The 27,978-nt window shown below is 33.8% G+C and overlaps 1 protein-coding gene across 3 annotated transcripts in view; it reads right to left on the bottom strand.

Moving 5' to 3' along the window:
• Positions 1-1,941: 1,941 nt before the first annotated feature.
• The window catches only part of nAChRbeta2 (nicotinic acetylcholine receptor beta2), a 653,562-nt gene continuing 627,525 nt past the window's right edge, over positions 1,942-27,978 (bottom strand). For 2 of the 3 annotated variants that reach the window (XM_067123826.1, XM_067123827.1), the window contains exon 12: positions 1,942-8,730. In XM_067123826.1, the coding sequence (XP_066979927.1) occupies positions 8,545-8,730 (186 nt within the window). In that variant the 3' untranslated portion in view covers positions 1,942-8,544. Of the gene's footprint in view, positions 8,731-22,030; positions 22,376-27,978 lie in introns of all 3 variants that reach the window. The other variant, XR_010856576.1, reaches the window with a different exon arrangement.

The raw sequence follows: 27,978 nt of genomic DNA, 5'->3' as shown, positions 1-27,978 counted from the left end.
CTCTAATAGACATACCAGTTCTAATTACTAGTAATGTCAGTTCTTTATTGTACAGATAAAATGGGCACTCTTTACTTTTGGCGTGATGACTTTGGCCACAATTTATACATTTTGGTGTTCCACAGTTACGTGTTGCTGGATGTTCTGCAGTGCTACAAGCACACACTTCAGTGTTACGACAGTTTTTCAGTGTGGCCAAACTTACATTTCTGCCACTGTAATGGTTTTGGAACACATGCAATTATCTCATGTTTTTTTTACCTTCTATTGTAATATCTTATGGTAAATCTAGACCTTCAAATTTAATTTTTGCTGTTCTTAATTTATTGTTACGGTTCTTCCTATTTGGAACTTGAAATACTTCAACATCTTCTACGTTTGATGATCTTTTTAAGGAGTCTGACGAAATTCTTCTGTCAGGGGAAATATACGAATCACCGTCGAGGACGAAGCACTGTAACCGAAGTCTGTGAAAAATACTTGAGCCCTTATTGACCAATGCAATGAATTGCACACGCGGCAAACAACTGGTGGGGGTCACAGTCAGTGTTGAGAGGGACATGCAACTAACATTCTCACCTACAAAATGCTTGATGTAGGGATCAAATCTGGAACCACCCATTCTAAATGTATCTTTCTCACCCTCCTTAGCTCTAACATTCTATGTATAATATTCTATGTATATATATATATATATATATATATATATATATATATATATATATATATATATATATATATATATATATATATATACATATACATTATATATTATAAGCACACATATATGTGTGTGAATTCTCTCTCCGAAAGGTAACCTAAATTGGTAATTAAAAATTTGTGGCTCAACATTTGTAATAATAAATTCACTTGCGTAGTTATTACTTTTATATATGAAAATATATGTATATATTACATATATATATGGCCAAGGTGAATAAATAAGAAGACCGATTTGGCTAACCCCCTGTCTATTTTTCACCTGTAGTGATGTGAGACAAACTAATCACGTGTTAATGGTGTACATACTGTTTGTGTGTGCGCGATATATACATGTGTGTGTATATATATATTTTATATATATATATATACACATACATATATAAAATTTATATATATATATATAATATATATATATATATATATATATATATATATATATATATATATATATATATATATATATATATATATATAACATATATAGTGCATGTAACCATTCTCTAACGCCACGTGATGTAAAGAGCTTCTGTGAATTTACGCCTCTCTTGTCTTTCGTTTGTTTTATCTTCCACATTCTTCAACCTCCCTTCTCATAGTTTTCGTCCACGGATGTCCTCAGTATTTAGAGTTTTGGTGTCCAGGAGACCCCAACTAACAGCATTGCATACTATTTATTCTTCCATACACGTGTGTATGTATATATAATACATACACACATATATACGTATATATGCATAACTATGTAAATACATATATATAATATATATAGTATATATTATTTATATATATATATATATATATATATATATATATATATATATATATATATATATATATATATATATATATATATATATATATATATATATATATATACAAATGTGTGTATGTGTATATATATGTGTGTGTGTATTATACATATGCGAGTGAATGTGAAATTTTTCTAAAACTTTAAATGAGTTAAAATGTTAACTTGACTATTTTCCATTTAAATCTCGAAACAGCTTGAGTATTTGTAGAAGCAATAAACTTTTTTCATTGAAATGAAAATTTTTATTATCGTAATTTTCACCATCTCTGGTATTGAAACATTTTGGGAAATAATATATCTTATTTACCAAAAAAGTTTACGATTTTCTCGTAAATATTATAAAACTTCAAAACATTTCCTTGTCTCTTAGTAGTCTTTCAAATGAATAGGAAAATCGAAATATACTCGACTCACAATGCTTTATTGCGGTGGCAATACAAATATAGTATATACAATGGTAACACTCAGTAAAACCTTATCTTAAATAACGATTTTCATAACCGACTAAATCTAATTAATACACTCTGATAATGACGATTCACCATCAGAGTGAAAATGGTATTTATTGTTTATACAGACTTTTTTTATTATTTTTTAAGTGTTGCTATAATGCGTTTTAAGAAAATCGGAATAAGGAAGTTTTTTATATTCTTCGTGCCCAAATCAACTCGACTTCAGTTAGGTTTTGCCAAAAGAAATCAAGTTCCCTCAGTTTATTTCTCTTTTGGTTTCGTTCACTGCTTAAATCATACGAAAACCTCAAAAGCTTGAATCTTTCGTCCACGACCACACAAACGTGCATAAACACGTGCAACGTGCGCGTGCGTGCAAGTGTATATGCACGTGCAAACACAAATGCAAAGAGTAAAAAGACACGGTATCGAAAATAGAGAAAAGAAACCCAAAGGAGGCAAAGAAGGTTACCTTCAATCTGCTGTTGGCGAAAAGCGACCGTAAAGCAGATTCGGATTCCGGAGAATCCGATCCCATCTTTTCGCCTGAGTTGATTTGGGGACAAATCGTCGTGATTTTGGTTGAAAGATAGCGGTAGAACTTTCACTGAAGCAGGAGTCAGGAAATTTATTTTTCAGTCACTCTAGTGTATAATGACTACTATCCTGCATGAATGAATGAAGGGACATTAGCGCTAACTGCAATCTGATGCGCTTATCTACAAGACTTTAAAAAAAACTAAAGATGTCATAAACGCTTGCTATTTCGTGTACACTACATCCACAAATATAACTTCGTCTTGATACCGATTAACTTTGTAATCTTTAATTTTTCTGAGAACTGGACAAACATTGTACAATTGGTGAACAATATCACATCATCTGTAAGATAGTAGTGGAGTATACGATTCTCATTATTAATGTTATCTACAAGCACTTTATATTATTGGACCAGATGACTTTCCACCACGAGGTAAAATATATACAGCAGGGGAAAGGTGCAAATTTATCATAAAAGTCATAGGTAAACACTTTGCTCTCTACTTCTTTCTTAAAATAATTACAATCTATACCCTATAAACCATCTCAAATTTGATATACAACAAGGGAGTATATATCAACACTTACTTTGCATTTTTTAAATTTTTCTTCAGTTAACTAAATCTTTCTAAATGACACCACGTTTAGTACACTATGTGCCATTTTGGGATCTAGCCTTTCAGATAATATGTCTGAAAAGATTGAAATCTAGGTAAATGTTGACAGCCTGTAGACTGAATCAGGAGTGGTATTCATGAAGTATTTTTTTTTTCAAATTGGAGAGTGGTATTTATAACAGTTTCTGCGAAGGTTAGTTGCTGTAACTCCTACAGTTGTGTTGGATTAGTATTCGCTATATTATCTGGTATTCTTTACAGACAGAATGGTATTCATTACATAACAGAATGATATTCATTACATTTTCATTGAACAAAAATTGTTATAAGTACCACACCCTAGGCTTTGTATGTTTACCAAAGATTACATGTATTTCTAAAGTGCTTAATCTTCTGGATTACTGTCGCCTGGTTCTTTAAAGAAAGTTTATCAGTTTTTCTTAAGTTTTCCTTATGCCAGTTTAAATCGAACGAGATGAATGCTTGATCACAAGCGTTTCAACGATTTACCCGCAAACGAAATTTAAACAATTTACAACGAAAAAGACAGATTTGAACCTGAAATATTTCACAAAATCAATCTTTGATGCAAGTCTTAATTTCTTTTTTTTTTAATAATAGCTACGGTAACTACAGGCCTTATTCTACAAGTCAACTTACGAAAAAGCCAGCTTTGAGCCATACTCAAAATAAAGTACAGTTCATGAATTACAAGTTACAAAGCACTACCATTAATAAATCAGGGAAGAAATGTGGAAATTCTAAACACTATTAAAACTAGTCGACATCTAAAGTTAACATTAACAATACAACAGGAAAACGAGTGTTTATTTTTTGTTTCGTGACCTCTGTTTACTGTTTATTTTCCAGTGATAATTATAGGGTTAACCATTATGTAAATGTATACTACATTAAATATAAATCTTACTAAGCTACATACTGATGCAGTTGTAAGGGTTTTAGGGATACGAAAGTCATCTAGTCCTCCAATAATAAATTCTCCCATGATCTCAACAATCAAGGAAATGAAGTAGAATTCGGCATCATTGCTGCACTAATATGACATCATAGTTTGTGAAATTTGTGAACAGGAAAGGATGAACATAACCAATGTGACTAAAAGTATTTATAGGATCATATTTATAGGAACGGAGAAAATAATACGTAAACAAAAGGTGCAGGATAAATATGGAACGCATTTCATTTACGCTTTAAATTTCCTAGCTTCAACTTCAGAGTGATTCTACGTTACCCTTCATCTTTCAACAAAACTTCTCGAATTGTTGCGTAACATTATCAAACAGTCACACCTGAGTCAAACCAACCTACATTTCGGCTAACACATAGCTTTCCTTCAATTTTTAAACCATTTGAGAGAATTTCAGGGGTTATTTTTCGTCAGTATACTAACTGTAATCTAAGGTAGGAATGTTTTAATCTTCAACATAAGCGAAAAATGTAAATCACAGTGATATATAAAGAAATTCACAGGTTTTGTAAAGCTTGGTTTGATATAGGTGCAACTTGACTAGACTCTACCCAAAGCCCTCATAAAAGCTTTACCTGACGGTAAATGGTTGACCATGCACAAATTATCCTGCATTTCTTTCTCTTTTCCGGCAATTGGAAAGCAAAACTTAAAATAAGCTTAAGCTTACGACTTCTGGAAAAGAGCCTCTAGTGATTCCCTACTTGAAATAAATATTCTATGGGACTATTTATAGCATATGAAAAATGTGATCCTATGATTTTATATCCAACTATTTACGGACAAGTTGGAACATAGAAGGGAAAATTATCTAGGGTTAATTTTCCTTAAATTACTATTTCATTAGTCGGTGAATTTTGAAAACAACGCATTAAATTTAAATATTGTCAACAGTCAAGTGCTGCGAAAACAATGGAATGTAGTGAGCAAAATATTATACATAAGGAAGACTCATGCTTACACCTTCCGCAACTCGCTTTTGATTCTCTGAAACTATATGCAATTCAGCATTCTTGTATAAAGTTAAAGGTGCCTCTATTGGTGAACATTTCGAATAATTTCAGGACTAGGATTGACCACATAAGCAGGAACGCAAGTATGATTTAACAACTGCACTGAAGTCTATGAGTACTAAGAAAGATATAAATAACCAATGTCAAGCTATATAGTTGCAAAGGGGTACCAATAAATATTCACCAATAAAGAATCACTATTAATCAACTTTGTGTATTAACCAACTCCTCCATGTAGTTGAGCCTTTACATTCGGTGACCATTAAAATGATTAGAAGCATGACAGAAATTAGTCGTATAATACAATGCTGGGATTCATCCTCACATGCAAGAGCAGTAAAGACTACTCATCTACAACAGTCTCTAATTTTCACCCTTACTGCTCTGGCACAGAGTGCTCCCTGACTTAGGTCATTCTTATGACGTAGTTATATGGAAATGAAATCATTCCAACATACTCAGAACTAACAACTACTTGATAACTAGCTACAAGCAATTGTCTGCAATTCTTGGGTGATATCTGATCAGTGTCAGCACATACCCTAAAAATATATTTATACATATGGTTAATAATGAAAAAATACATGCCCTTAAAATATGGGAGGTGAAACAGCGAAAAGAAAGAAACACCTTAGTAAAAGCAGAGTTGTACAGGGATAATTTACAAAGAATACAGAGAATGGCAACAGTCCAGAACACAGAGGAGTTCAAGTGGAAAACGAGGCAGAGGTACAGTTGATGACAGAACAGAGATAACCATAAGCGAAGTGAAAAGTTTGCCATGTCATTGGTTCACTATAGAAAGTGACCTCGTAAACGTTTTTCCCTTTCAGAAAATTGAGAGTAGTGGGGAAGGCTCTATGCGAGGGAGTTACACCATATACACACATAAGGGTTATTATATCTGAGGACATATTCAGCGACCTATACATCACCTATTTTAACATTAGCTGAGCATTCTTTTCCGCTGGGTAAAAGTACCAAAATTTTCGTGGAAAAACTGTACAACAATGTATTACCAATGTTTGATTATCCAACCACCCGCACAAGGTCTGGTACACTTATTACCTTTTCTGAGCAAGTCTTACCCTACTGATGCATGTGTAACATTTTGCGGAAATGAAAGCAAATTTGGTTCATAATACCCCATGAGTGCACGTGGATGAAGATTTCTAAACTGATGTTAGTTATAAATTAAGAGAATCTTTGAACTACATGATCTTTCATGGTTCTTCCACGAAACATTATGTCAGACGTGGCACAAATGACATTCAGCAAACTTTTCACGGTCTTTGACGACATTTGGTATTTACACAAAATAGATGTTGCTATTATATTTGAGCCAAAAACTGCACTTTATGAATACTGTATCATGTGACTAAACACTTTGGAGCAAAGATACTCGTCGTCCACAAAGGCATATTATTGTCTAGGTCACGTAAGGTCAACGTAATTGACCTTAGATTAATGGAAAATTATCAATAAGAGTATCTATTAAGATTAATGAATATAATGGACCATTTAACACACATGAATGATGCAGTACTCCTGTACACTGTCACGATAAACTGAACTCATTCGGAAACTAATATGACCTCGAATACTTATCGTATAAAATGTACAGTTGTCATAATGAAATCCTTATATCATCGTCCACGACATGTAAGTGTTTCATATAATTTGAATGTGACTCGATATCAAATATCAATCACGAACTTCTTATATTTCAGCTAATTCTTCACTTTAACATTCTTCTCCTTATGTAAATTTATTGAAGACTTTTAAAATGAAGATACACTTAAGAATTAATTACCTCGATATACGAATCATTTTTTTATATATATATTCATCGGACCTTTACCATATGCAACAATGTGGTCGAGAAAACTAAACTGCGATGATGAAATGGTCAATTATTGAACATTTATCTCAACTACGTTAAATGATTTACATCTGATAATTAAGTATGTACAATCAAATATTGTCTTCGATATTGTAACACAGTTTAGGTGAGCTGATTACAGGGTAGATTTTAGTTATTTATTTTTCATACCCTTGTGAAAAATTCTTTCAATTAAAAAGCTATTCCTATCAAAATAAAGCAACAGCGCATTCCGAATATCATTACCCTACATACACTCCGTTGCGTCGGCTTTCAAAGTGAACATTTTACACAGCATGTACAGCAAGTAAGTAACATATCCTTAAACATACACAAACATATCGTATGCATGTATATATACTGAACAGTATGCATTTATGCATATGTATACAACAGCACATACACAACACATTTAGAATGTGTACATGCGTAAGCATATGCAATCTATATCCAGAATGTATGTTGTGGAACTTCGGCTAAATAAAGAAATCAACTTGAGGATACCTTACGACGTCTTACCGTGTCTTCCTTTTATGCTTTTTCATTTCAGGGTGGAGACATAGACCAAACATCTTAACAGTATTAGGTATAAAAGACGTGTATACGAAAATACATATTTTTCTTCTTTCATCCAGTTAAATTACCTTACTTTTGACATTCTAATGATTAAATGAATTGAAGTTATTACGAATGAAAACGAAATTTTCATATCTATTACGTGGCTGAATTTCTAATATAAAGGGGAAAATCTAGTGTTAACGGATTCTTTATCATTACAAAGAACACTATATTTCACATAAAAAACACTAGCGTTCGTGGTCATATACATAATATATATGAAAAATTTAAACTTTATAACATTTACATTAATCTGTAATATTTCGTGTGTGCCAGATTAAGCATGTACATGTTACTCGGTGTCTGTTCATATAATATATATATATATATATATATATATATATATATATATATATATATATATATATATATATATATATATATATATATATATATATATATATATATATATATATATATAATGTATATGTATATGTATATATGTGCGCATAAATATGCATATAAACAAGCATACATATATACACAATTTCTTGTGGTATGCATAATCTACACGCACACACACATCGCCAGAAAACAAATAAAATAATGCACCCTTCATAAATATATAGAGATCAGATACCTAAAATTCTCTAAAGTTTGAAGCGTAATCAAGATTCCTTAGTCTAGCAAATTCTGGTTTAACATTCATAAAGACATCATATACAATAAGAGTCACATACACTCACACACATATACATGAATCTAAATGACTTGGTATCAAGATATCCTTACAGGTAAGAAAAAACTGACAAGATATAATCAAAGATCAAGTTTAATGGAGCCGCCATATTGTTTGCCTAGCTATAAATAAGATTACAAGTTTTCTCAAAAGGGGGAGGCTGATACACGCACACACAAATTTAAACTCTTCTTTTATTTAACTGGGAGGAGTCGAGTTATTTAATGATTCTGACCCGCGATTGCAGGGCCGATTTCGGAATAGACTTCGTCTATGGGACCTCTGGTGTCGTAGAGGGAAGGTGCCTGGAAGATGATCCCGCAGGTTCCAACGACGCAAGCGATGGTGAAGACCCACAGGAACAAGCGATCCAGCACCATTGCGACGTACTTCCAATCTTCAATTACCTGTATCAAAACAACGGGGAAAGAACAATAAAAAGAACATATAACACGGCGAACATTCTGCTTCAGAATAATGACAGCAATTCTATAGGTGACCGAGTGTGTGTTTCGTTAGAATCTTGAGTATTATAAAGTTACATTATGACAGATCTAAACTGTTCAGATTCACTTATTGCAGCAATGTTGAATCATTGGTGTACTTCAGTTAGCAAGAGAAAAACCTAAATAATTGTAGGTCATGCAGAGTAAAAACAAGTGCAACGATTCAGCGATTTATTTTAATCAGATATGATTTAGAAACACGAAAGGAAATTTACCATTATTTATCCAAAACTTGTAAAACTCAGTGTCTTAGTTTTAAAAAGGCTTATTGAAATAAAAATAAAGTCGACAGGATTAATTCGTTGGGATACGGAAAATAAAAGTTAGCTGAATAAAACTGAGGCAATATCGAGTTTGCTCAGGTCCTTTATTTGGTGTAGATGAGCCTAAGTGCACCACTTTATCATACAGATGCTTATTTACCGAGAGGATATAAACACACTATTTAGGATTTTTTTAACGTTACTCTAACTAGGGAAAACGTATATTCACTTTTATTTCTTTAGCTTCAGGTCATTTTATTTAGTCTTATGAAAACGAGCCTCATATCAAAAGACTACATCTATTATCACTGTCTGTGCATCAGAGTATAAGAGTTCCATGCCATAAAAGATATCAATGTTCCAGTTGACATTTTTAAGTATTTCCAATCTCTAACCAACAAGCGAATTTCCATCCACAGAAAGTAATATGGGGAATACATTTCCAAATGCAATAGAAAAAAAGAAAATAAAAAAGAAAAATTATATTTAACAAGAAAAAACTCATGTTGTTAGAGGAAAGGATTTCCTCCTTGAGTGTAACGCGATCATCTCATTCTAACCTTCCACTTTGAAATGTTTTGATGCCCTATTCACGGCCCAGAAGACTGGGGATGGCCGAATAACATATGATAGAAAGAAACCCATGGAAAGTGATCCCTGTATTGCGCAAGGTTTAAAATGGTTGATCATGTTACAAATTTGACCCCCTGGCATTGAAGGGAATCTGCCTTTTGTGTTTTGGGGGCTTTGATGTTGATTAAACATACATAAATCTCAATATCCTTTACTGGAATATGTCATAGGCTTTCCATTCCCTTTGAAAAAAGGAGATCAAAAGGTGTGTTTACTGTATTAGAAGTGACACGAACACATTTAAAGCTCAGCCAAGCGTGCCTTCTGGTTGTTGTAAATAAATGCTATCATATTCTGCTGTCACAATACTCAGTCTGCATTTAAATGTGAGAGGAAAAAAATTAAACGTCTTCTGTCATATCTTGTGGTTTGAAAGTGTTTAGTCCTGGTGAAAGATAATGTCAGATTTGTAAATAATATTAGTCATACTGAAGTAAATTTGATCAGGCAATTCAAATTAATGTATTTGTGTGTTGACTATATTTGTATTGTTGTTCTGTGTTCTGTTCCTTAAAACTCTGTACTAAGTTTCAGTCCCGTTGTCTTGTTACAACAAACAATATTTTGTTAATTTACCAGAGTGCAATATTTAATGTTCTTCAATACACCAGCAACACAATTCGTCTTCACATACACTGTCTTCTACAGAAGTCCAAAGTCTTTTGTGGTACTTCCGGGTTATGTCCAGGTACTTCTAGGTTATGGTAAGGTGCAAAAAAGGTTAACCACAACACCAAGCATTCCTTGGGGAGGACGCCAAGAGGTTGAAGAAAAAATGTGACAAATTTACTCACCATCAATACTCAACATAGTTGATGAGTCCCAACGGCTCTCATCACTTTTCTCAAACTTTCCCCCAAAACTCGAGAGCTCTTTTAACAAACAGATTTTGAGATAAGAAAATGTTTAATTTCATTACATCCTAAACGATAACAGCACAATGGTTCCTGGTTTTTGGCACGTGAATGGACTGTTTCGATTTTTTGTGTTACTGACTCAATCCAGAATGCTGGAAAGCTTTATATTCATAAGAAACACGTGGTATATATTATGATTGTCATTCTACTTTATTATTAGTAGGTCTGTCAGCAATTACAGGTTTTTAAATTTCTCTGTTCTCCTAGAAGCAATCTAGGTTTTGAGTATTCTGTTTTTCCAGAAATGAACAGAGCGTTCCGGCCTGTGAGATGTTACAAATCTAATTTTTATTGTAACTATGATTTTGAATAATGGAAATAACATTCATAATGCACTTTCCATTATTTTTATACTATAACACTGTGAAAATTTACTGGCGAATTCATATAATAAAACTGACAAGCTTATTTAACTGTACACAGAATTGAAAAGAATGTTATAATTCTCTGTCCCACACTATTAAAGTAAACACCAACGTTGCGGTTCATCAATGCTATGTTGAGTTACTCTCCACAGCAACCATATCAATTCATAATCTTACAAGATTACATATTTGAAGTTCCCTGTCTTATACATGGGATTTGGAGGAAAAGGAAATTGTAGAATTACCAAGTACATAACACTAGAAGTTTGGTCAGAAACTGATAAAAAGAAGTAATGAAAGTAGTTTTCAAAGTAGTAATATTTGTTGCAGTAAGATACAGTGCAATATATTTTGGACTACTAGTTTTAAATGAAGGCAGTGACAGTTTGATTTCTAAAGACAATATTTAAAAGGGTCATGTCTGTGAAAAAAAGGTGTAGTTATTACAAAAGAATACTCTTCTACCTACGAAAGAAATGCACGAAGATAACCAGTGCATTATGGTAACAAGTAAAAAACAAAACCCAGTTTGAACACAAGTACTGCACATATTAATAACTGATAAAGAGATACTGCAACAAACTACACAGCAACACAGAATTATAAAAGTTGAATGTGAACTATGCCTAGTAGCAAGTGAGAATGAAATGTGAACATTAAGTAAATCATCATTAAAAACTACTCAAAACGAAAAACAAATGTAAACTTAGTACTCCTCTGAAAGAAATCAAACGTTAAAATCTACTTTCATTTAAATATTTGCTTACAAAATCTGATCTACAGGCACAGAATATTGAAAATAAGGAAGTTGCGTTTAAACTACATAACATGAACCTAACAAAATATTTGTATAAGAATTTACCACAACCTTGTGATAAGTTCAAACCCAGGCAGGAAAAATTACTTGGAAAAGAATGAATTATCAATGCTCACAACCTGGCTAAGGGCCATCAGCAGCACTGAGAGGGACGACACTTTCTAAACAGTTGGCCACAGTTTTCATCAGTTTGAGCCTATCCTACACCCAGCATATAAACCAGATTCCATAAAACCCAAAGCCTTCTGGAAATGGAAGTGAAAGACTTGAAGGGAATGGTCATACAGTCACTCTTTTTAAGATCTGTACAGGACTGATAACTCATAACTCCACTGCAAAAAAGGGAAGACCAATCAACATACTCCTTGCTTTTTAGTAGAGATTAAAGAACCGTAAATACAAGTGCTCTTGTTCCTGGTGTTCAGAAATAAGTATTTTTTTTTTAATGACTTGGTTAAAGTGTTGGTATGAAATACAGACTGCAATGAACTAAGAAAGCCACGTCTAAGGTGAAATTTGACTTCGACACTTTTGAGGGATAATTTGACTTTTTTTTCACTATCGAGGAACAACCTAATATTTTTGCCACTTCTGAGGAACGGTTTGACTCTTTTGCTACTTTCCTGGTACAATTCACTGCCACGTACCTCGATATACCTGAAAGTGTTATCAGAAAGGATTTGTTGAGCCAGATTTTCAATAAAGCATACAAAAAGATGCAAAAAAAGGCTTATATTTTTCCTTCAACAGGGTGGTTTTGTTTCTGTTTGGTTTGTTTGTAACCTCCAGCAGAGAGTTTATGTTCTTGGTTCACTTTCACTGTCTACTTGTGTCCGTTGGCCACAAGTTAAGAGAGAGCTGTTTCAGTTTTTGCAAAACACTTAGCATTTGTCGGTCTCATGGCTGGCAGGAAAAAAAATAGATTTGATTTTGGGAGAGCCCTGGATCTAGAGAAGGGTCATCAAGGGATGTTTGGTTATTCAGCCTTGAGCCAGATTTGCAGTCCCTGAACCCTTTTGTTCGTTCTCTTGTTAGTTAGTTTGCTAACAAGATTTCACATAAATTTAAGGGTGAATACAAACGAAAAATAAACCAAAATTAGGTCTTGTGACTGACTAGATTTTAGCATACATAGAAATGTAACTTTTAAGCAATAGACTTTCATGGAGGTGGATTTCTCAGACTTGTTGGGGGGTTTGTTCAGTTTCCAAACTTTCTTGCTCTAATTACAGGTTTGTGGCCCTTTTTAAAATAAACAGAATCTTTCAGCCCTTTCAAAAAAAAAGCTGCAGTTTACTATCCAGTTTACTTTCCACTCAAAAAGCTCAGTTTTGAACATTCATGCAGATGAAAAATGATTTTTCAGCATTACCAATAAAAAGAAATACACAGTAATCAGCTTAAATTTGGAATTGTCACATCTGACGTGTCAAACAAATTTCTAAAATGACTTTTCTGTTTATGGCTAAAATGTTTGTACAGATGACCAGGTCAGTGGCATTTTTTGTCAGTAGCAGAGATGAAGCAAGTGTTCCTCTTTGACCGTCACAAGATACCTGCTATAAAGATATACAGTCCACAGGCAGTTAATCAGAAAGTTGCAAACCCCGGCACGGTAAGGACTTTTCTCCGGCAATCTGCAAACGATGCTGACAAATGGTAACAATCCACCATAAATAACCAAACATACCAACTGCCATTGTTAAAAATATTACATGAACGAGAGGAAGCCTGGTCTTCTGAGCCTGTAAGTGACTTCAGTTTTGTTCGCGTTTATAACTCAAACTCGGACTGGTTCATGTAAAGTTGTTTGTATTATTCCTTATTCTCTGGGATATAAAGCCACAGTGAAAGCTTTTCTGGAATTTGAGTTCCTGGACTAATGTCAACAGAGATCTGTGGCGTTCCTTCTAACTTACATGAATGGATATGCTAAGAATGATAATTTTAGCCATCTACAGGAAATACTGACAAGATGTGACTAGTAACCAGGAAAATGCTACAATCCTTAGTCATTGTGCCATAAAACGGGACAATACCAAAGACACAGTACTGACAAATTTACAAAAGAAAACTACGTTTAATGGTGGTACGTTGGGAACAGTCTTGAACAGTTCATTTATGGGCTGGCGAACACAGTATACTGATTCGTATTAGGAAAAACTTTGAAGTTAGCCAACAAGTCTCTAACAGCTTTCCTTGTTTAAATACACATCCAACAAGAAAAAAGAGAAGTTTAATCCCATAAAGTCTACCAAAATAAAACTATTCACTCACATCCCATGTTGATTTGTTAATAATGGTCGACATAAACATTCTTGGGAGCAGTTGCACTGGTACTTTTAAATGCAATATTCAAACTCTCTTGGAAGTATTCCCATAATTGTTCACGGAACTCGCATACAGTCATAAACGCAGTATGCCAGGGTTTCAGAGAAGCTCTAAGTTTTGTGTTCCCTATTACAGGGTTCAATCCCATCAAGATTACACTTATTTATTCTCTATAAAATCTAATGTGATGCAACTTTACTTTGTCTTACTTAAGGCACTGTCTCTTAGAACCACTCGAACTGCATACTGTCACACCAGTCTCTCCAGCACTGTTAGTATTATTACTCCGAAGATGAATCCTATTCATATGGAACGACCCCACAAGAGCCACTGACTTGAAATTCAAGCTTCCAAAGAATATGCTGTTCATTTGAAAGAAGTAACAGAAGGTAATAGGAAATAAAAAAAAAAAAAAGAGATCAATTATTAGAAAAGAACCATAAATTCACAAATTAATAAAAAAAAAATATATAAAAATGTAAGTAAGTTATTAAAATATAAGAAATGTTTTAGGGTAGTAATGAGTTGTATCTTCCCTTGAACTTTTCAGGTTCCAGCGGCACAACATCCTCAGGGAGATTGTTCCACAGTCCAGTGGTGTGAGGAATAAAGGACCTCTGAAACTGAGAAGTTCGACAGCGAGGCACATTTAACGCATGGTAAATACGAAGAAAGACTGTAAATAGAAGTAAAGTGCTGAACTGCATCGTCGTCTTCATTACCGAAATCTGCAGTCTTCTTTTCTACCTTGTTTTGTTGTCACTCAAAATTTACCTTGCGAGTGAAAAGATAGGTTAAAATAAATGTTTAACCTTTCTTGACAGGTTTCCGAAACACTCATTTGCCATAATATCTCTAATTATAAAGGCAAAATAAATGGATTTTAAGCATTCTCCCACTGCACTTCTTAATTTCGAAGTTCCGCCATCTGTTCCCAAGTAAAAATCAAACCCACTTTTCTCATCGGGTCGACGAACTTCATCGGCTCTTAGAAAGAATCAAACTCACACATCTGAAATGAGGCTGGCGAGCGTAAAAGAAAAATGTAGGAAACTTCCAGGAGGAAGGAAATCTCCAATCACAGGGTAATTCTCAGAAGCCTGTTTGAGGATAAACAGAGCAGTCTGCCCTTCCACCATCTATTTCTTCGAGAGGAAACGATGATTAAGGTACACAACAGAAAGTTCAATTTAAATAAATTCAAGAAGAAATATTCAGAATGAACATGAATCCTGCTCGAGCGAAATAATTTTCAAATGCTTCATGTCATCATTATTATTCGATTGATCACATTTTGTCTTCCAGGATTATTTTTTGAAGCTCTAGCTTCACCAGCGTCCACAGAAATATATTAGGAAATTTCTTTCCACTCGTGAAAAGAGTAGTAATGCTAAATTTAACTTTATTAATAACGCCAGATGTGTAGAAGCTGTGTTTATACATATCTTTCACATTAGGGGTGGAAAATATACAAGCTGGTATTTCACCTTCTTCATTTGCACAGTGCCATGAGTTCACATGCAAACACTTTTCCCACGGATAAACAACATATTAAAATGTCTATAGTACCCTAAACTAGAACACATTTTATACAAGACACTCACAAACTTCGAAATTGTGCCAATCCTTCATACTAAAAATTAAGGAGCAATCATTGCTGCTTTAATTATCTAACTCAGAATCAAAGATGAATCCTACAGCTATTCACAAATACAAAATAACGTTCAACAGCAGATGGTCAACCCTACTTTTTATACTATGTCCTTCACTTCTTTCTTGTACAGATGCCAAAGTTTCATGTTAACATTTCTTTATGACACTTCTCTCTCCTTAACCCAAAACTTATTCATCACAGACTGTTATCACTACCCAAGTCTCCTGCTCTCCCTGCATATGAGCAAACCACCTCAAAAGATACCGATCTATTCTTTAACCCACAACCACTTTGCATTACTGCAGCATTATACACCTACATTTTTAACTTTTCTAATCCTCTTTCCATTTGTAATTGCATGTCTATTCATCTCAAAAGCCTCTACCATTTGTTTTTCCCAACATACTAGCACACTTACTTTCCTTTAATACTGTCTCATTTTTTTTGTGTATGTATTCCAACTTTAATATTTACCAGATGGTCTTTTTCTGCTTCACAACTTTTCAGAATACTCTTTGCCTCTACTGTTTGGTTATCCCCCTGTGTTGTTCATCGTGCCATCAACTGTAACATTTACACTGATATACAAACAAGTTCAGAGCTCCCACTCTTCATCCCTAGCATTGATCCCCAGCACCCACTTTCCATCATACTCTTATTCTTGCTACTGTTCACATTTTTATTTCTTTCATTACCCCATCCATAAAAATTAAACAAAATTTAATGACCCATTCTTGTTTGAAACTTATTTTTACACCAAACCAATTACTCTTCATGAAGATTTTCATCATGTAGCTTCATTTTGATAAACAAAATTGCAAGCCACATACATTTCTCTTCTATAACATGTCTCACATTCTTCCTCAACTTTGTTATATAGAAAGAGTTATAGCATTAAAGTACTTACACCTCTCTTGTCTCTTACCTAGTAGAGAAGGACAGTTATTCCACATAACCACTCTTATCAAACCTTCCCCATAATTTGATTTACCTCAGTTAGCCTCTCAATTACAGGATCTTAGTCATCAGTTCCCCCAATTCCAGGTTCCTTTCCAATCTTCAGCTTTTTATAACTACCTTTACATCATCAGTGGTCACGTTCACAGCTACTCACACACTTGCAATAGTTGTTTAAAATAAAACAAAAGACTGCAGGCTCTTTTGAACAGCATCTATTTGCTCAAGTATTCTCTTCAGAAAGTATCTCACTTATTCTACCCAAACATTTCACCTTTAACGTATTTTACTCCATAACATTCTCCCTTACCCTTGTATACGCAGTTCAGGCACTCTCCTGTTTTGTCCATGATACTCAGTTCAACTTTCCCATCACCACCTTGCATTACTCCTTTCTTTGTCCCTGTGTCCTGTTCAAATGACCCTATCTTTGATAGCCTATGCTTCATTCCTTTGTCCCTCTTTACCATATTTACTCCCTTCTTAACTAAAGCACATAGCTTAACACCATTTATGGCAAAATCTTGAACCCAGTCTGTTCAAACTACCTTCATAAAGTGACAATTAAACAACAGCAACTACTTCTTTTTATATCATTACATCAACCTTCATTATCACATAATCTACTAAACTCATTCCAGCTAGAAACTTAAACTATGCATAATACCATCTTTGTCCTTTTCGTGTACTGTTACATTTAGATCACCCAGCAAAATCAAGTTTTCTCTCAACACATTGCCTTCATTACCTTGCTGACAAATATGAATCACAGACAACTTCTCATGACAAGAACCACTCCTTCCTTTGAGCTCTGCTCTTCTGCCATGATTAATGGGTCCTTCTATGTCCAGCATACTCTTTCCCTTTTCCTTTAACTCTTGCTCTCTCCTTGCTGCACCCAATCTCACACATTCAATACCAAAAGGATTAGCGCTGTACCTGTTTTCATAACAATAATATTCAATATACATCGGCAGTTTGGGTACACAGCCATTTGTTGACTTTTACACCTTGCACTGTATCAGAAAGGCTTACACTTCATTATCCAGCTTCCTTCTAGGATGACTTTTTTCATTCAATAAGTATTCAATTCACCAAACAGTCAAAGTCTCTTAACAGGTGCACAAAGGTGAAAGCTGCTTGCATAAATAAACAAGATATGTAAATGTATGTATGTATGTATATATATGTGTCCCTTTTAACCAGGTATATATGCAAATCTAATAGCCCCAATGCCCTCATAACTTCCCTAATCCCTCACAGTGTTTGGATACACTTGTCACTACAAAGCCTCAGATCAAAATGGAAGACTATGAAGAAATTCTGACGTCCATAGCAGGATTCGAAACCGCATCCAGAGTATCAGGACGAGGTCACGTTACTGCCCTGGTCATTTGGATCTGAGGCTTTGTAGTGATAAGTATATCCAAAATGTGTGAAGAATTAGAGAAATTAAGAGGGCATTGTAACTACTATATTTACATACATACACACATACATACATACATACACACACACACACACACACACACACACACACACACATATATATATATATATATATATATATATATATATATATATATATATATATATATATATATATATATATATGTTACAGTCAACACGCAGAATCAGTCATTACGCGTAATGACTGAAATTTCAGTCATCATGTAATGCACTTAGGGACATTTGATCCCCAGGAGCTAGTACTAAACACGGCGAAATACATTTGACCCCCAGGAACTAGTACTAAACCCGGCGAAACAGTGTAGGTGACTCACTGTTTCGCCGTGTTTAGTACTAGCTCCTGGGGGATCAAATGTACCCTAAAATGCATTACGCGTGATGACTGAAATTTCAGTCATTACGCGTAATGACCGATTACGCATGTTGATATGTAACATATATATATATATATATATATATATATATATATATATATATATATATATATATTCCATATGTAGCATTTCAAATCAAGCATCTTTCTAAACATTTCCATAACACACTCCATCCTCATTCACTCAAGGAACTCCTTCTATGCTACCTCTCTCTCTCTCTCTCTCTCTCTCTCTCTCTGTAACCAACCTTGCACTTACATCAAGTAATAATTAGGTTACCGTTCTCCAAACCCAGCCATGCATAGATCAGATTCCCACGCTCACTACTTTTTCTTTTTAGACCCTAGATGCTTACCACTGCACTTTTCTCCAGTCCATATAATCCTCAGACTTAAACATGTATTTGTTCCCTTGCACCTGCCCAAAAAGGTCTTCCAGATTCGACAAGTTCTACCCGTTCCATAGCTCTGCATCTCTTAGCCACCTGAGACACAATGACTCTTTGTCTTCACTTCTCAACATCCCACCATTTTACTTGTTGTCTCACCAACTGCCAAACATCTAACTTTCTCTCCTGCAACACATCAACAACTATACGTTTTTTCTTCTGTACCACATCCAGTTACATTCAAGGAACTGAGAATTAATATCTTCGTTTTTATCTAAATATTTACGAAATGAACTCAGGGTATAGGCCTGCAAATCCCAATTTCTCTTTTTTCGTTATCCTAAACAGTAGAAAGGTTTAACTGCCGTTAGCCTGAAAAAGGCTCATCAGCCATTTAGGTGGCATACCACCATGGTGACCACAATCCAGGTAACACAGATTATTTTCACCAAGATTGTAGTAAATTTATATATATTCATATATATAATATATATACATGTGTATATATATACATGTATATATATATATATATATATATACATATATATATATATATATATATATATATATATATATATATATATATATATATATATATACACATGTTTCTGTACATATACTTTATGGAAACGGTCTGTTATATCGATTCAGTAAATCCTTCATAAAAGTGCGACTGATCATAATTATTTCATATTTCCAGAACAACGAAAATAGTGTCCCAAACAGGAAAATTCAAAGACACGATATTATTTAGATTTGCCAGACTAGACAATGATCTGACCTAGAGTAATGATTTTTTATTTTTCCCATCCCCAGATGGTTTATTTTCTCACTATGGACTTTCTGCGTACCAGAAAACTTGCAGATATGTTCAGGTAATGTATTTATATATGCGAGAGGTGTTTAATTAATTTATTTTAACTATTTACTACTATATTTAAAGTATATTCTCAAAATTATTTTCATATATTTTAGTATGAACTTTTATCTTGGAGAACTTAGATTATTTTCAATTTAAAGAAACAAATTATTATCTTTGCACAAATGTTGTTCATTGAGCTTTCAGAAACCTATACAATATTTAAATCTTGTCACAGTCATAAATAAAACTTACGTTCATGCTTTATATTAATTTCCACCAATACTTTACACAGTTTTATGAAGATATGCCGAAATTCTTATGGTATATGAATTACTATTTAATATCATAAGTGGACTACAACATTCACCATCAACATATACATTAAATCATCTAAGCTGAGCGCCTACTATGCAACCAGACAGCCAGTAGCCAATACTGCAGTAATCATGCAACACCTTTTAAAAATCTGAGGATAAATCTGCGTCACGGTGAATTTAGCTTCCAATGTGGTGGCATCTACATCTGTATATTTGGCTGGCATAAGCATGTTTTTGCTGCCAGCTGATCAATGTAGTGTAGTGTATGGATAGTTCAGAATGAACTCTGTCACAAACCGACAGAGAAATCAGAATGAGAGTGGCACTGTTTTATGAGTGTCTTGCAATGTTAGCGGTGCTCTTGATATGCACATTTATATTTAACTATTTGAGTACCAGACTTCGATAAATCTTCTCTTTTTTTTTTTACATAACTCTACGAGTTACCACTAAAATGCAGACAATGCAGATTTCAGTTGATGCTCCTTCAATAAGAAGATCGCTTAAGTCTTTGTTATTATCGACATCAGCCTCGTCGTAAGTACTGGTGATTTAAAACCATCAAGTTTTATTACTTAGATTATTTAAAACATGGTTTAAATACTTTCTCACTTAATAAAAGATCGAGAACCAATCTTTAAATAAAAAGCAGTTGCAGAAAACATGAAGATTTGCTGCTAAGTGCTTCATTTTCCTTCAATGAGTGTATTACAGCCACAACACTTTAAGCCCAAGTTGAAAAGAAAACGTTGGTAATTTCATACTTACCACTTATGCTTGAGCTTCGTGGACACATTCTTCCACCAATCGTGCACTGGGCACATGTAGAATGGAAACCGAAAGGATGAGAAAAGTGAATCTTACCTGGCCCATATTAACCTGAATCAATCACGGACCATACTGTTGTAGGTCCGCTTATTGGTCCTAAGTTACTGTGTTTTATCGATTGGATCTCCTGGTAAAACGAAAAACCAAATACATATTGCCTAATATTTCTTACAGAAAACATTTTCTCTACATTTCCTTTTCAGGATAACGAAAACAATTACTAACCACCCTATTACCAGTATTTTGGCAAAAAGATGGTAATGAAAAACATCTCCATTGATGAACAACTGAAAAGTCAGTATTAAATTTTAGTCACTATCATTCACAAAATTTTTGTGACTCTACGCGCTAAAGGTAGAGTTTCATCTGAGATTCATCTTATGTGCTTTGGTTAGTTTCAAAATACCACGGTTTACTTCATTCTACTTTTGTACCTTAAGGAAGACTGAAGTGGAGCGCAGTAAAAACACTAAAACAAAGACAAATATCTACCCTGCAAAACACAGCGACAAATACACAACATGCAAGTTGCTACTCTAAAGAGGGAAAGGCAAGGCAAATTTCTAGAGACAGACAAAGTCAGTTTAGAGACAAACGGCAAAAATCATTCCCTTTTAGATGTGTTTAAGGTCGGTCGATTTAGTCTGGTTTTAGAATCACAATGGACTGTTCAGTTTTCATTTTAGTTACAAAGCACAGCCAGAGTGCGCCAAGAAGCGAATGTTAATCAGAATAAGAGGGACTAGATCTCAAAGAAAAGACAAATTAAAAAACAAACAAAATCGAATAAAGGATATTTTAATGAACGGAGATCACACAGCCAATTTTGAGCCCAGAGGAGGTCCTACATATTTCGATCTTTGATATTTCTTGATTGTTTTGTGTTTGCAGTGCAGTTGTGTTCCCTCCAGCACCATCATCATGACCGAAGCAGATTCTGACCCTTTGGGGTGTGTGAGGGTCCCGGAATCTAGGCTCAGAACGGCGGCGTCTCAAGGAAGAATAATGGAAAAATCCCAACTTACTGGAAAACCAACATGGCGACTCGCTAGCTTTCTCTCGCTCTCGCGGCACGCCCCAACATCATCACCACCATCAAATCACCAACACCAATATTAACACCAACACCAACACCTTCACTACCACCTCCACCACCGCATTTGGGACAGCCCCTACGCGAGAGAAGCCTACTCATATCGCCTGGTGCTGACTAAGGTTATTTCAGAAAGCTCATTGTCTATTGAGGGTCTTTGGTCATAGAGGGACGGAGCTCGGAAAAAGATCACCAAGCCAAAGATATTTAGAAGCAGAAACACATACAGGAAAAGTCGGTCAAGGACCGTCGCTATAAATTTCCAATCTTCGCATTCCTGCAAAGGGAAAAAATAAATAAAAATGAAATGCAGAAAATGATACTTGGAGAAACAAATAAAATTGAACACAAATAAATCTCGAACATTTTTACTGACTTGTAAGCTTAAACATTTGGCATATCTATCAATCCACAATGACCGCAGAGCATCAGCGAGAGATTGTAGACAATAGATATGACCTTTCATTGCATTCAGGAACTGGATTTTATCATAACAGACAAGTAATTTATATTTTAACATTTGTGCTAACTTGAGCACGGCAATTACTTTCACAGAAGCGATTTCTTTCTGCATTCACATAAACACAATACTGAATCACTTAACATTTGTCCAATATTATCTTTATTACTTGAGCATTAAAAATATAAGTAGACAAATACTTAAAATTCTGTGGATTTAATGCATTACTTTATAAATAAATCATTAGTGGAACAGACACACAGGCATGCAGACAGTTATTTTGACCATTTTGTAATGAATCACGAATCACGCTTTAACAGTTAACAACAAATGCATTTTGAAAACCCGATTGCTTACTGCCTTTCTAAAAAAAAAAAAATAAAAAAAAATAATACTCTCGAGAAAAAGCACAATGTACCCTGTCCAGAGGAAGAGTAATCAGCTACAGACTGCTAAAAAAATATTTTCAGTTACAAAAAACTAATTGCAAATTAGTATCTATATAAAAAAAATTTTTACCTGAAACGGCACAAGGACATGCAAAACAATTTTTGCTCAAACACGTCTTAGCTAAATAAAAAGAAACAAAATTGTGTGATTTGATGGCATATATGTAGGTGGATATGCGTGTTCATATATATATATGCGTATACAGTATAATTACAATATCTTACGCTTTTATATATAATTATATATATAGTTACACCAAGCAAACAAGACCTGGGACCTACCTTTATATGTAATTAGCCAAATATAAATACACATCTACCTTTAGTTTATCGAATATGGTCTTGTAACAATGACTTTGTTGACGTTTGAAAGTTGTATTTTTTACTTGCATTCCTAAATATCAGTAGATTTTTTAAATTTCCACAATAACTAAAAAGCGAGCTAGGCAGCATTTATTTATTTCCCATGCCATGCTGGGCAAAAATCTTTTCTGTGCGTCAAACTTCCATACAGTAGCAAAAAATATTTGTATATTAGTAAATATTTTCTTGACATCCACAGCATGCCCTGTATTATAATAAAAAGACATAAGTAACAAGCACGTTAACCTATATACGGGCATGTACCTCATTTTCTTCATAATTCGTCTTATCGAGGATGTGCCAATATCAAAATCAAAATGAATATATAAAACAGACCATATCAAAACGCTATTTTCTGTAGCTGCTTCGTTTATATAGCTTTTGGCAACTAATTCATTTTATCCACAAGCATATTATTTTTTTATCTCTAATCCTCATATATTTGATATATATTTTTAAGATAACCTTACTTAAAATCCCCCTAAACTTGAAATGGTTATTATATACATTTGCAACTCTTCTAAGTTCTGATAATTATTTTTGTCGAAAACAATTTCTCTCACAACAGACTTTCCGTTCTTAACAACTGGAATTGGTTACATTACACCATTTTACTCAACAGTTTCAGCAGAATCTTAAAAGAACTATAATTTTCGAGGAAAAAATATTTCTAAACCCTCTACAGCGTTTTCACCTTTTTCTCTTCAGAGTACAGTATTCGATATTTGATGTAATTCTGCGAGATTTAAAGATATTCCATATTTGTATGCGAGAAGTACCGAAGCTAGCACACAAATAATGACTTCACTGTAGCTAAATAACTTTATCAAGCAACTAGATAAGACTTGCATTTTCAGAAGCCTTAAGAATGTTCGGTATTCCTAACGTATTGTATTTGTTTTTTCATTTTATATACAGCGTTTGTCCTAAAAATATGTGTGCGTGTTGAAATTATAAGCAGAAATTGGTTATTAGCAATTTCAACTAGTCAAAACAAAAAGCCACTTTGAGTCTACTGGTACAAAGCATCAACTAATATTCATCATTTTTATTTAACGGTTTGGTCACCAAGAATTTCGACAAAATATTAACACGAAGTATTTCCCTTCTGATAAACAGAAAATTATCTTAACCAGCTCTTAGCTTTCTGCAAAACGCATGTGCTTTGCAGACGTTACATTAGGGTACCTTGAAAAAGTCACCAGTTCATAATCCCTTGAAAAAATATCACCAGTTCATAAAGTCACAATCTAGGCAGTCGATGAAACATGACTGTCCTCATGCAAAAGCATGTGGACATCGCAAAGCATTAGATTCTAGCATCAGAAAAAAATAACTTATAAAAGTAATGGAAAAATAATGGAAGAGGTGGAGTGATATCTATAAAATACCTTAACAATCTCCAGTTAACAATTCGTCTCACAGGAAGGATTAAAAAATATCCTTTTAATACTTGAATGTTTGTGAGCATGGCCATTGAGCCACAACTAACACAGGGCTGTGATTCAGGTTATTAATACTGTGTAATTGAGGTTCTAGATGTTTCTTAACTATTTTTTCGTTTTTTTTATAGCTTCTCTTATTATTTATCTTGAGCAGTCGCTTTCTGTCATCATGATTTGCCTCAGAAAATGTTATTATAATAAAAAGTTTTGACGCATGAAAATGTATGTTAACATTTTTTTTCACTTGTCATATGGATTGTTTTCATAAGTTATATTCACATATTTCACTTGTAAGTATTACTGATGACAAACTCATGAAAAAATTTTCACCAAAATAATTGGAACTTGAGGGAGACTTACAAGTGAAGGTAGCGAACCCTGTTCTGTTCGACTGGTTAATGAACCATTGGCTCGTCTGGCTAGTTTTTAACATAATTATATTGTCGTCTCAAACTGCTCGCTAGAAGTCACGACGACCTCTCTATACTCAGTGTGGGAAGGTTAAAATAGCATTTAAGTCAGTCAAATAAGCTTTGGCCTGATTACCTTCACTGACTTAAATATTACTCACTATAAACATCAGTATACAAAGCCACCAAACGGTCAATGGCGTGACAAGAAAAGTTTCCATAGAACAGAATTCACAAAGGACCAAAAGGAGGTAATGGGAAACTTTAAAAACAGAAAAGGTGATAAGCATTAATAATAACCTTATGATACATTATTTCTTGCCAGTATCCTAATCCTTAAAGAAAGATCTCGGGAACTGACATCAAGGCACCTTAACAAAAACACTGTTACTCTACAAACAACTTATGAACTCATAAACCAAGAATAACAGGAAAAGTTTTCAGCGAAAATGAAAGCATATGGAAAATAGTCAATCAAAATTTCCCAATGATGGTGAAAATATTGATGAGAAAAAAACCCGTCATTTTGAGCAATTTTGTCTTTTCATGCAAAAAAAACCAATACTCTAACAATGGTATCCCAAATTAAGCTGAAGAGTAGTGCTGATACCAATATCTCAGGACATAAAAAAAAGAAGCCTGGCAAACAACGTTACCGTTTGTTATATCTGGCTGATTCAACAAAATTCTATCATTCTTATGTGATGCAACCCAGTCTATGTATATGCAAAGAAAGGCCATTTCAAAATAATGGAGAAACTCCACCAGAAATTCCAATCCTTGTACAAGGGTAAGAAATATGGGAGGAATGATCATCTTGATCAAGAATAAAAAGCAAACTTTCAAATCTTGTTCACTATTTCAATTCAATGTTTGAAGGAGTAACAGAAAAATATATCTAAGACAAATTTTTCAAAAAGTGATAGGTATTAAAAGATAGAGTAGATCAGAATCAGCGTTTCTTAATCCCTCACTAAAAATTAGGTATACTAATAATAATACAAAAAGAAAACTTTTAATTACTGCTAAAATCTAACAGAAGTAAATAGAGCTGGTCCAATAAATATTTTTATGAATATTTTGAAAGAACAATAAATTCCTTTTGGGGACTGAATTTCATAATATTCTGTAACGAAAATTATGAAATCAGGGTCCAGCAAACCATCAAGACAGCAACGGACAGAGTAAACAAAATTCATTCATTCTTTTCTCATTATGCAGGGCAAGACTTCCTTCCGTAAGAATCTAGAAACAAACTTAAAACATTACCATTTTAAAATGCAATAAAAAAATGTAGAATTAAAACCAAATTTTTTCCCACGTTTTGTTCAACTGGTTTTCTCACACATACCAATTCAGATTCCATTTCCTTTCAGTGTTACTATATATATTTTTGGCTTCTTGTTCTGACAGCAGAAACTAACTTGTAACATATTTTCATTTTATATACTGCCGTAATGACTCATTAACACTTCTCTCCTGAACGTATCCCATTACTGCTGCACATGCACAACATCCATTTTAAAAGACTAATTACGGAGAATAAAGGATTTGTATTATTTAAAATGATACCAGACCAAAAAATACTATATGCAAATTCTAAATGAAATTTAAACAGTTATATTCTCAAGCAACTAATAGCAAAGAAAATAGATCCATTTGGCAAAGAGCCTACTAATGTCATGCGCCTATAGCCTCCTGTGTAACAGTGGCTTTTAAACAGCAATATCAAAATACTCTGAGCTTTAAAACTCAAACATATTTTTATTATCTACCATTTTATTTTTAAAAAATCTGGAAAATCTGCAATCCAGTGATTACATTGTGATATGAATGGTTGCAGTAACTTTCAATGGATATTCTATTTTATTGTGAAAATATTCAGGTATATTAACAAATTAATGTATTCAGACCCTCAGGTGAACGGTGGCAACACATTATTTAGGCTCCTTGATTTTGATGCCTCTCGGGAAAAAAAATTTACTCATAAAAAATATTTTTTTTGAACTATGGAAAAATCTAATACTAAAAGTAAAATCTACGAAACTGTTTGGGGGATTCTGGGAAAAATCAAATACATTCTCATTTGAAAATGTTCTTTGTACAGGCCACTAATACACTGATATTCGTAGTACAATCGTTTCAAGGTTTTATTTGGAATTGACGACATTTAATGTTTAAGAAAGTCTGCTAAATAATGACTACCTTGCCTTCATAAATTTGAGTTGGAAAATTCTCACATTTTGTGTCGTCAGGAAATAGTGGCCATAAACCGACTGATTCGATCATGTACACTGTAATAACTTTCGGTACAATTTAAATATTTCTTTCATATATTCAATTCAACACACGAATGTTATATATTTCCCTTCAATGATGAATGAATATAAAGCTATGACATAACTTTTGTGCACGAAAAGGATGATACACTAAAATACAGAGGTCCAAACAATTACACACATGCTGAGGAAGAACAGATTCCAAGAATACAACAGAGGATCTGAAAGACAGACAAGAAAAATAGAAAAGAACTTGCTAGAAATCCGGAAAATAGTGTGTCGGAAGAGAAATGATATGGTACTTGCACATGAAGTCCAATGACAGTAAAAGAAGGTCATTAGATTTAATAGTTTTTCAAAGGCATGGTGTGAAACATTCCTGTATTTCGGTCATAAAAAAAAAAAAAAGAGGAAGCATGAATTATCACACGTAACCAGAAACTTGCACTACCGACAACAATCTTTCATATAGCT

Source organism: Macrobrachium rosenbergii, chromosome 21 (assembly GCF_040412425.1).
Source record: "Macrobrachium rosenbergii isolate ZJJX-2024 chromosome 21, ASM4041242v1, whole genome shotgun sequence".
Classification (NCBI taxonomy): Eukaryota; Metazoa; Arthropoda; class Malacostraca; order Decapoda; family Palaemonidae; genus Macrobrachium; species Macrobrachium rosenbergii.
This window is presented reverse-complemented; position numbering and strand designations above follow the sequence as displayed.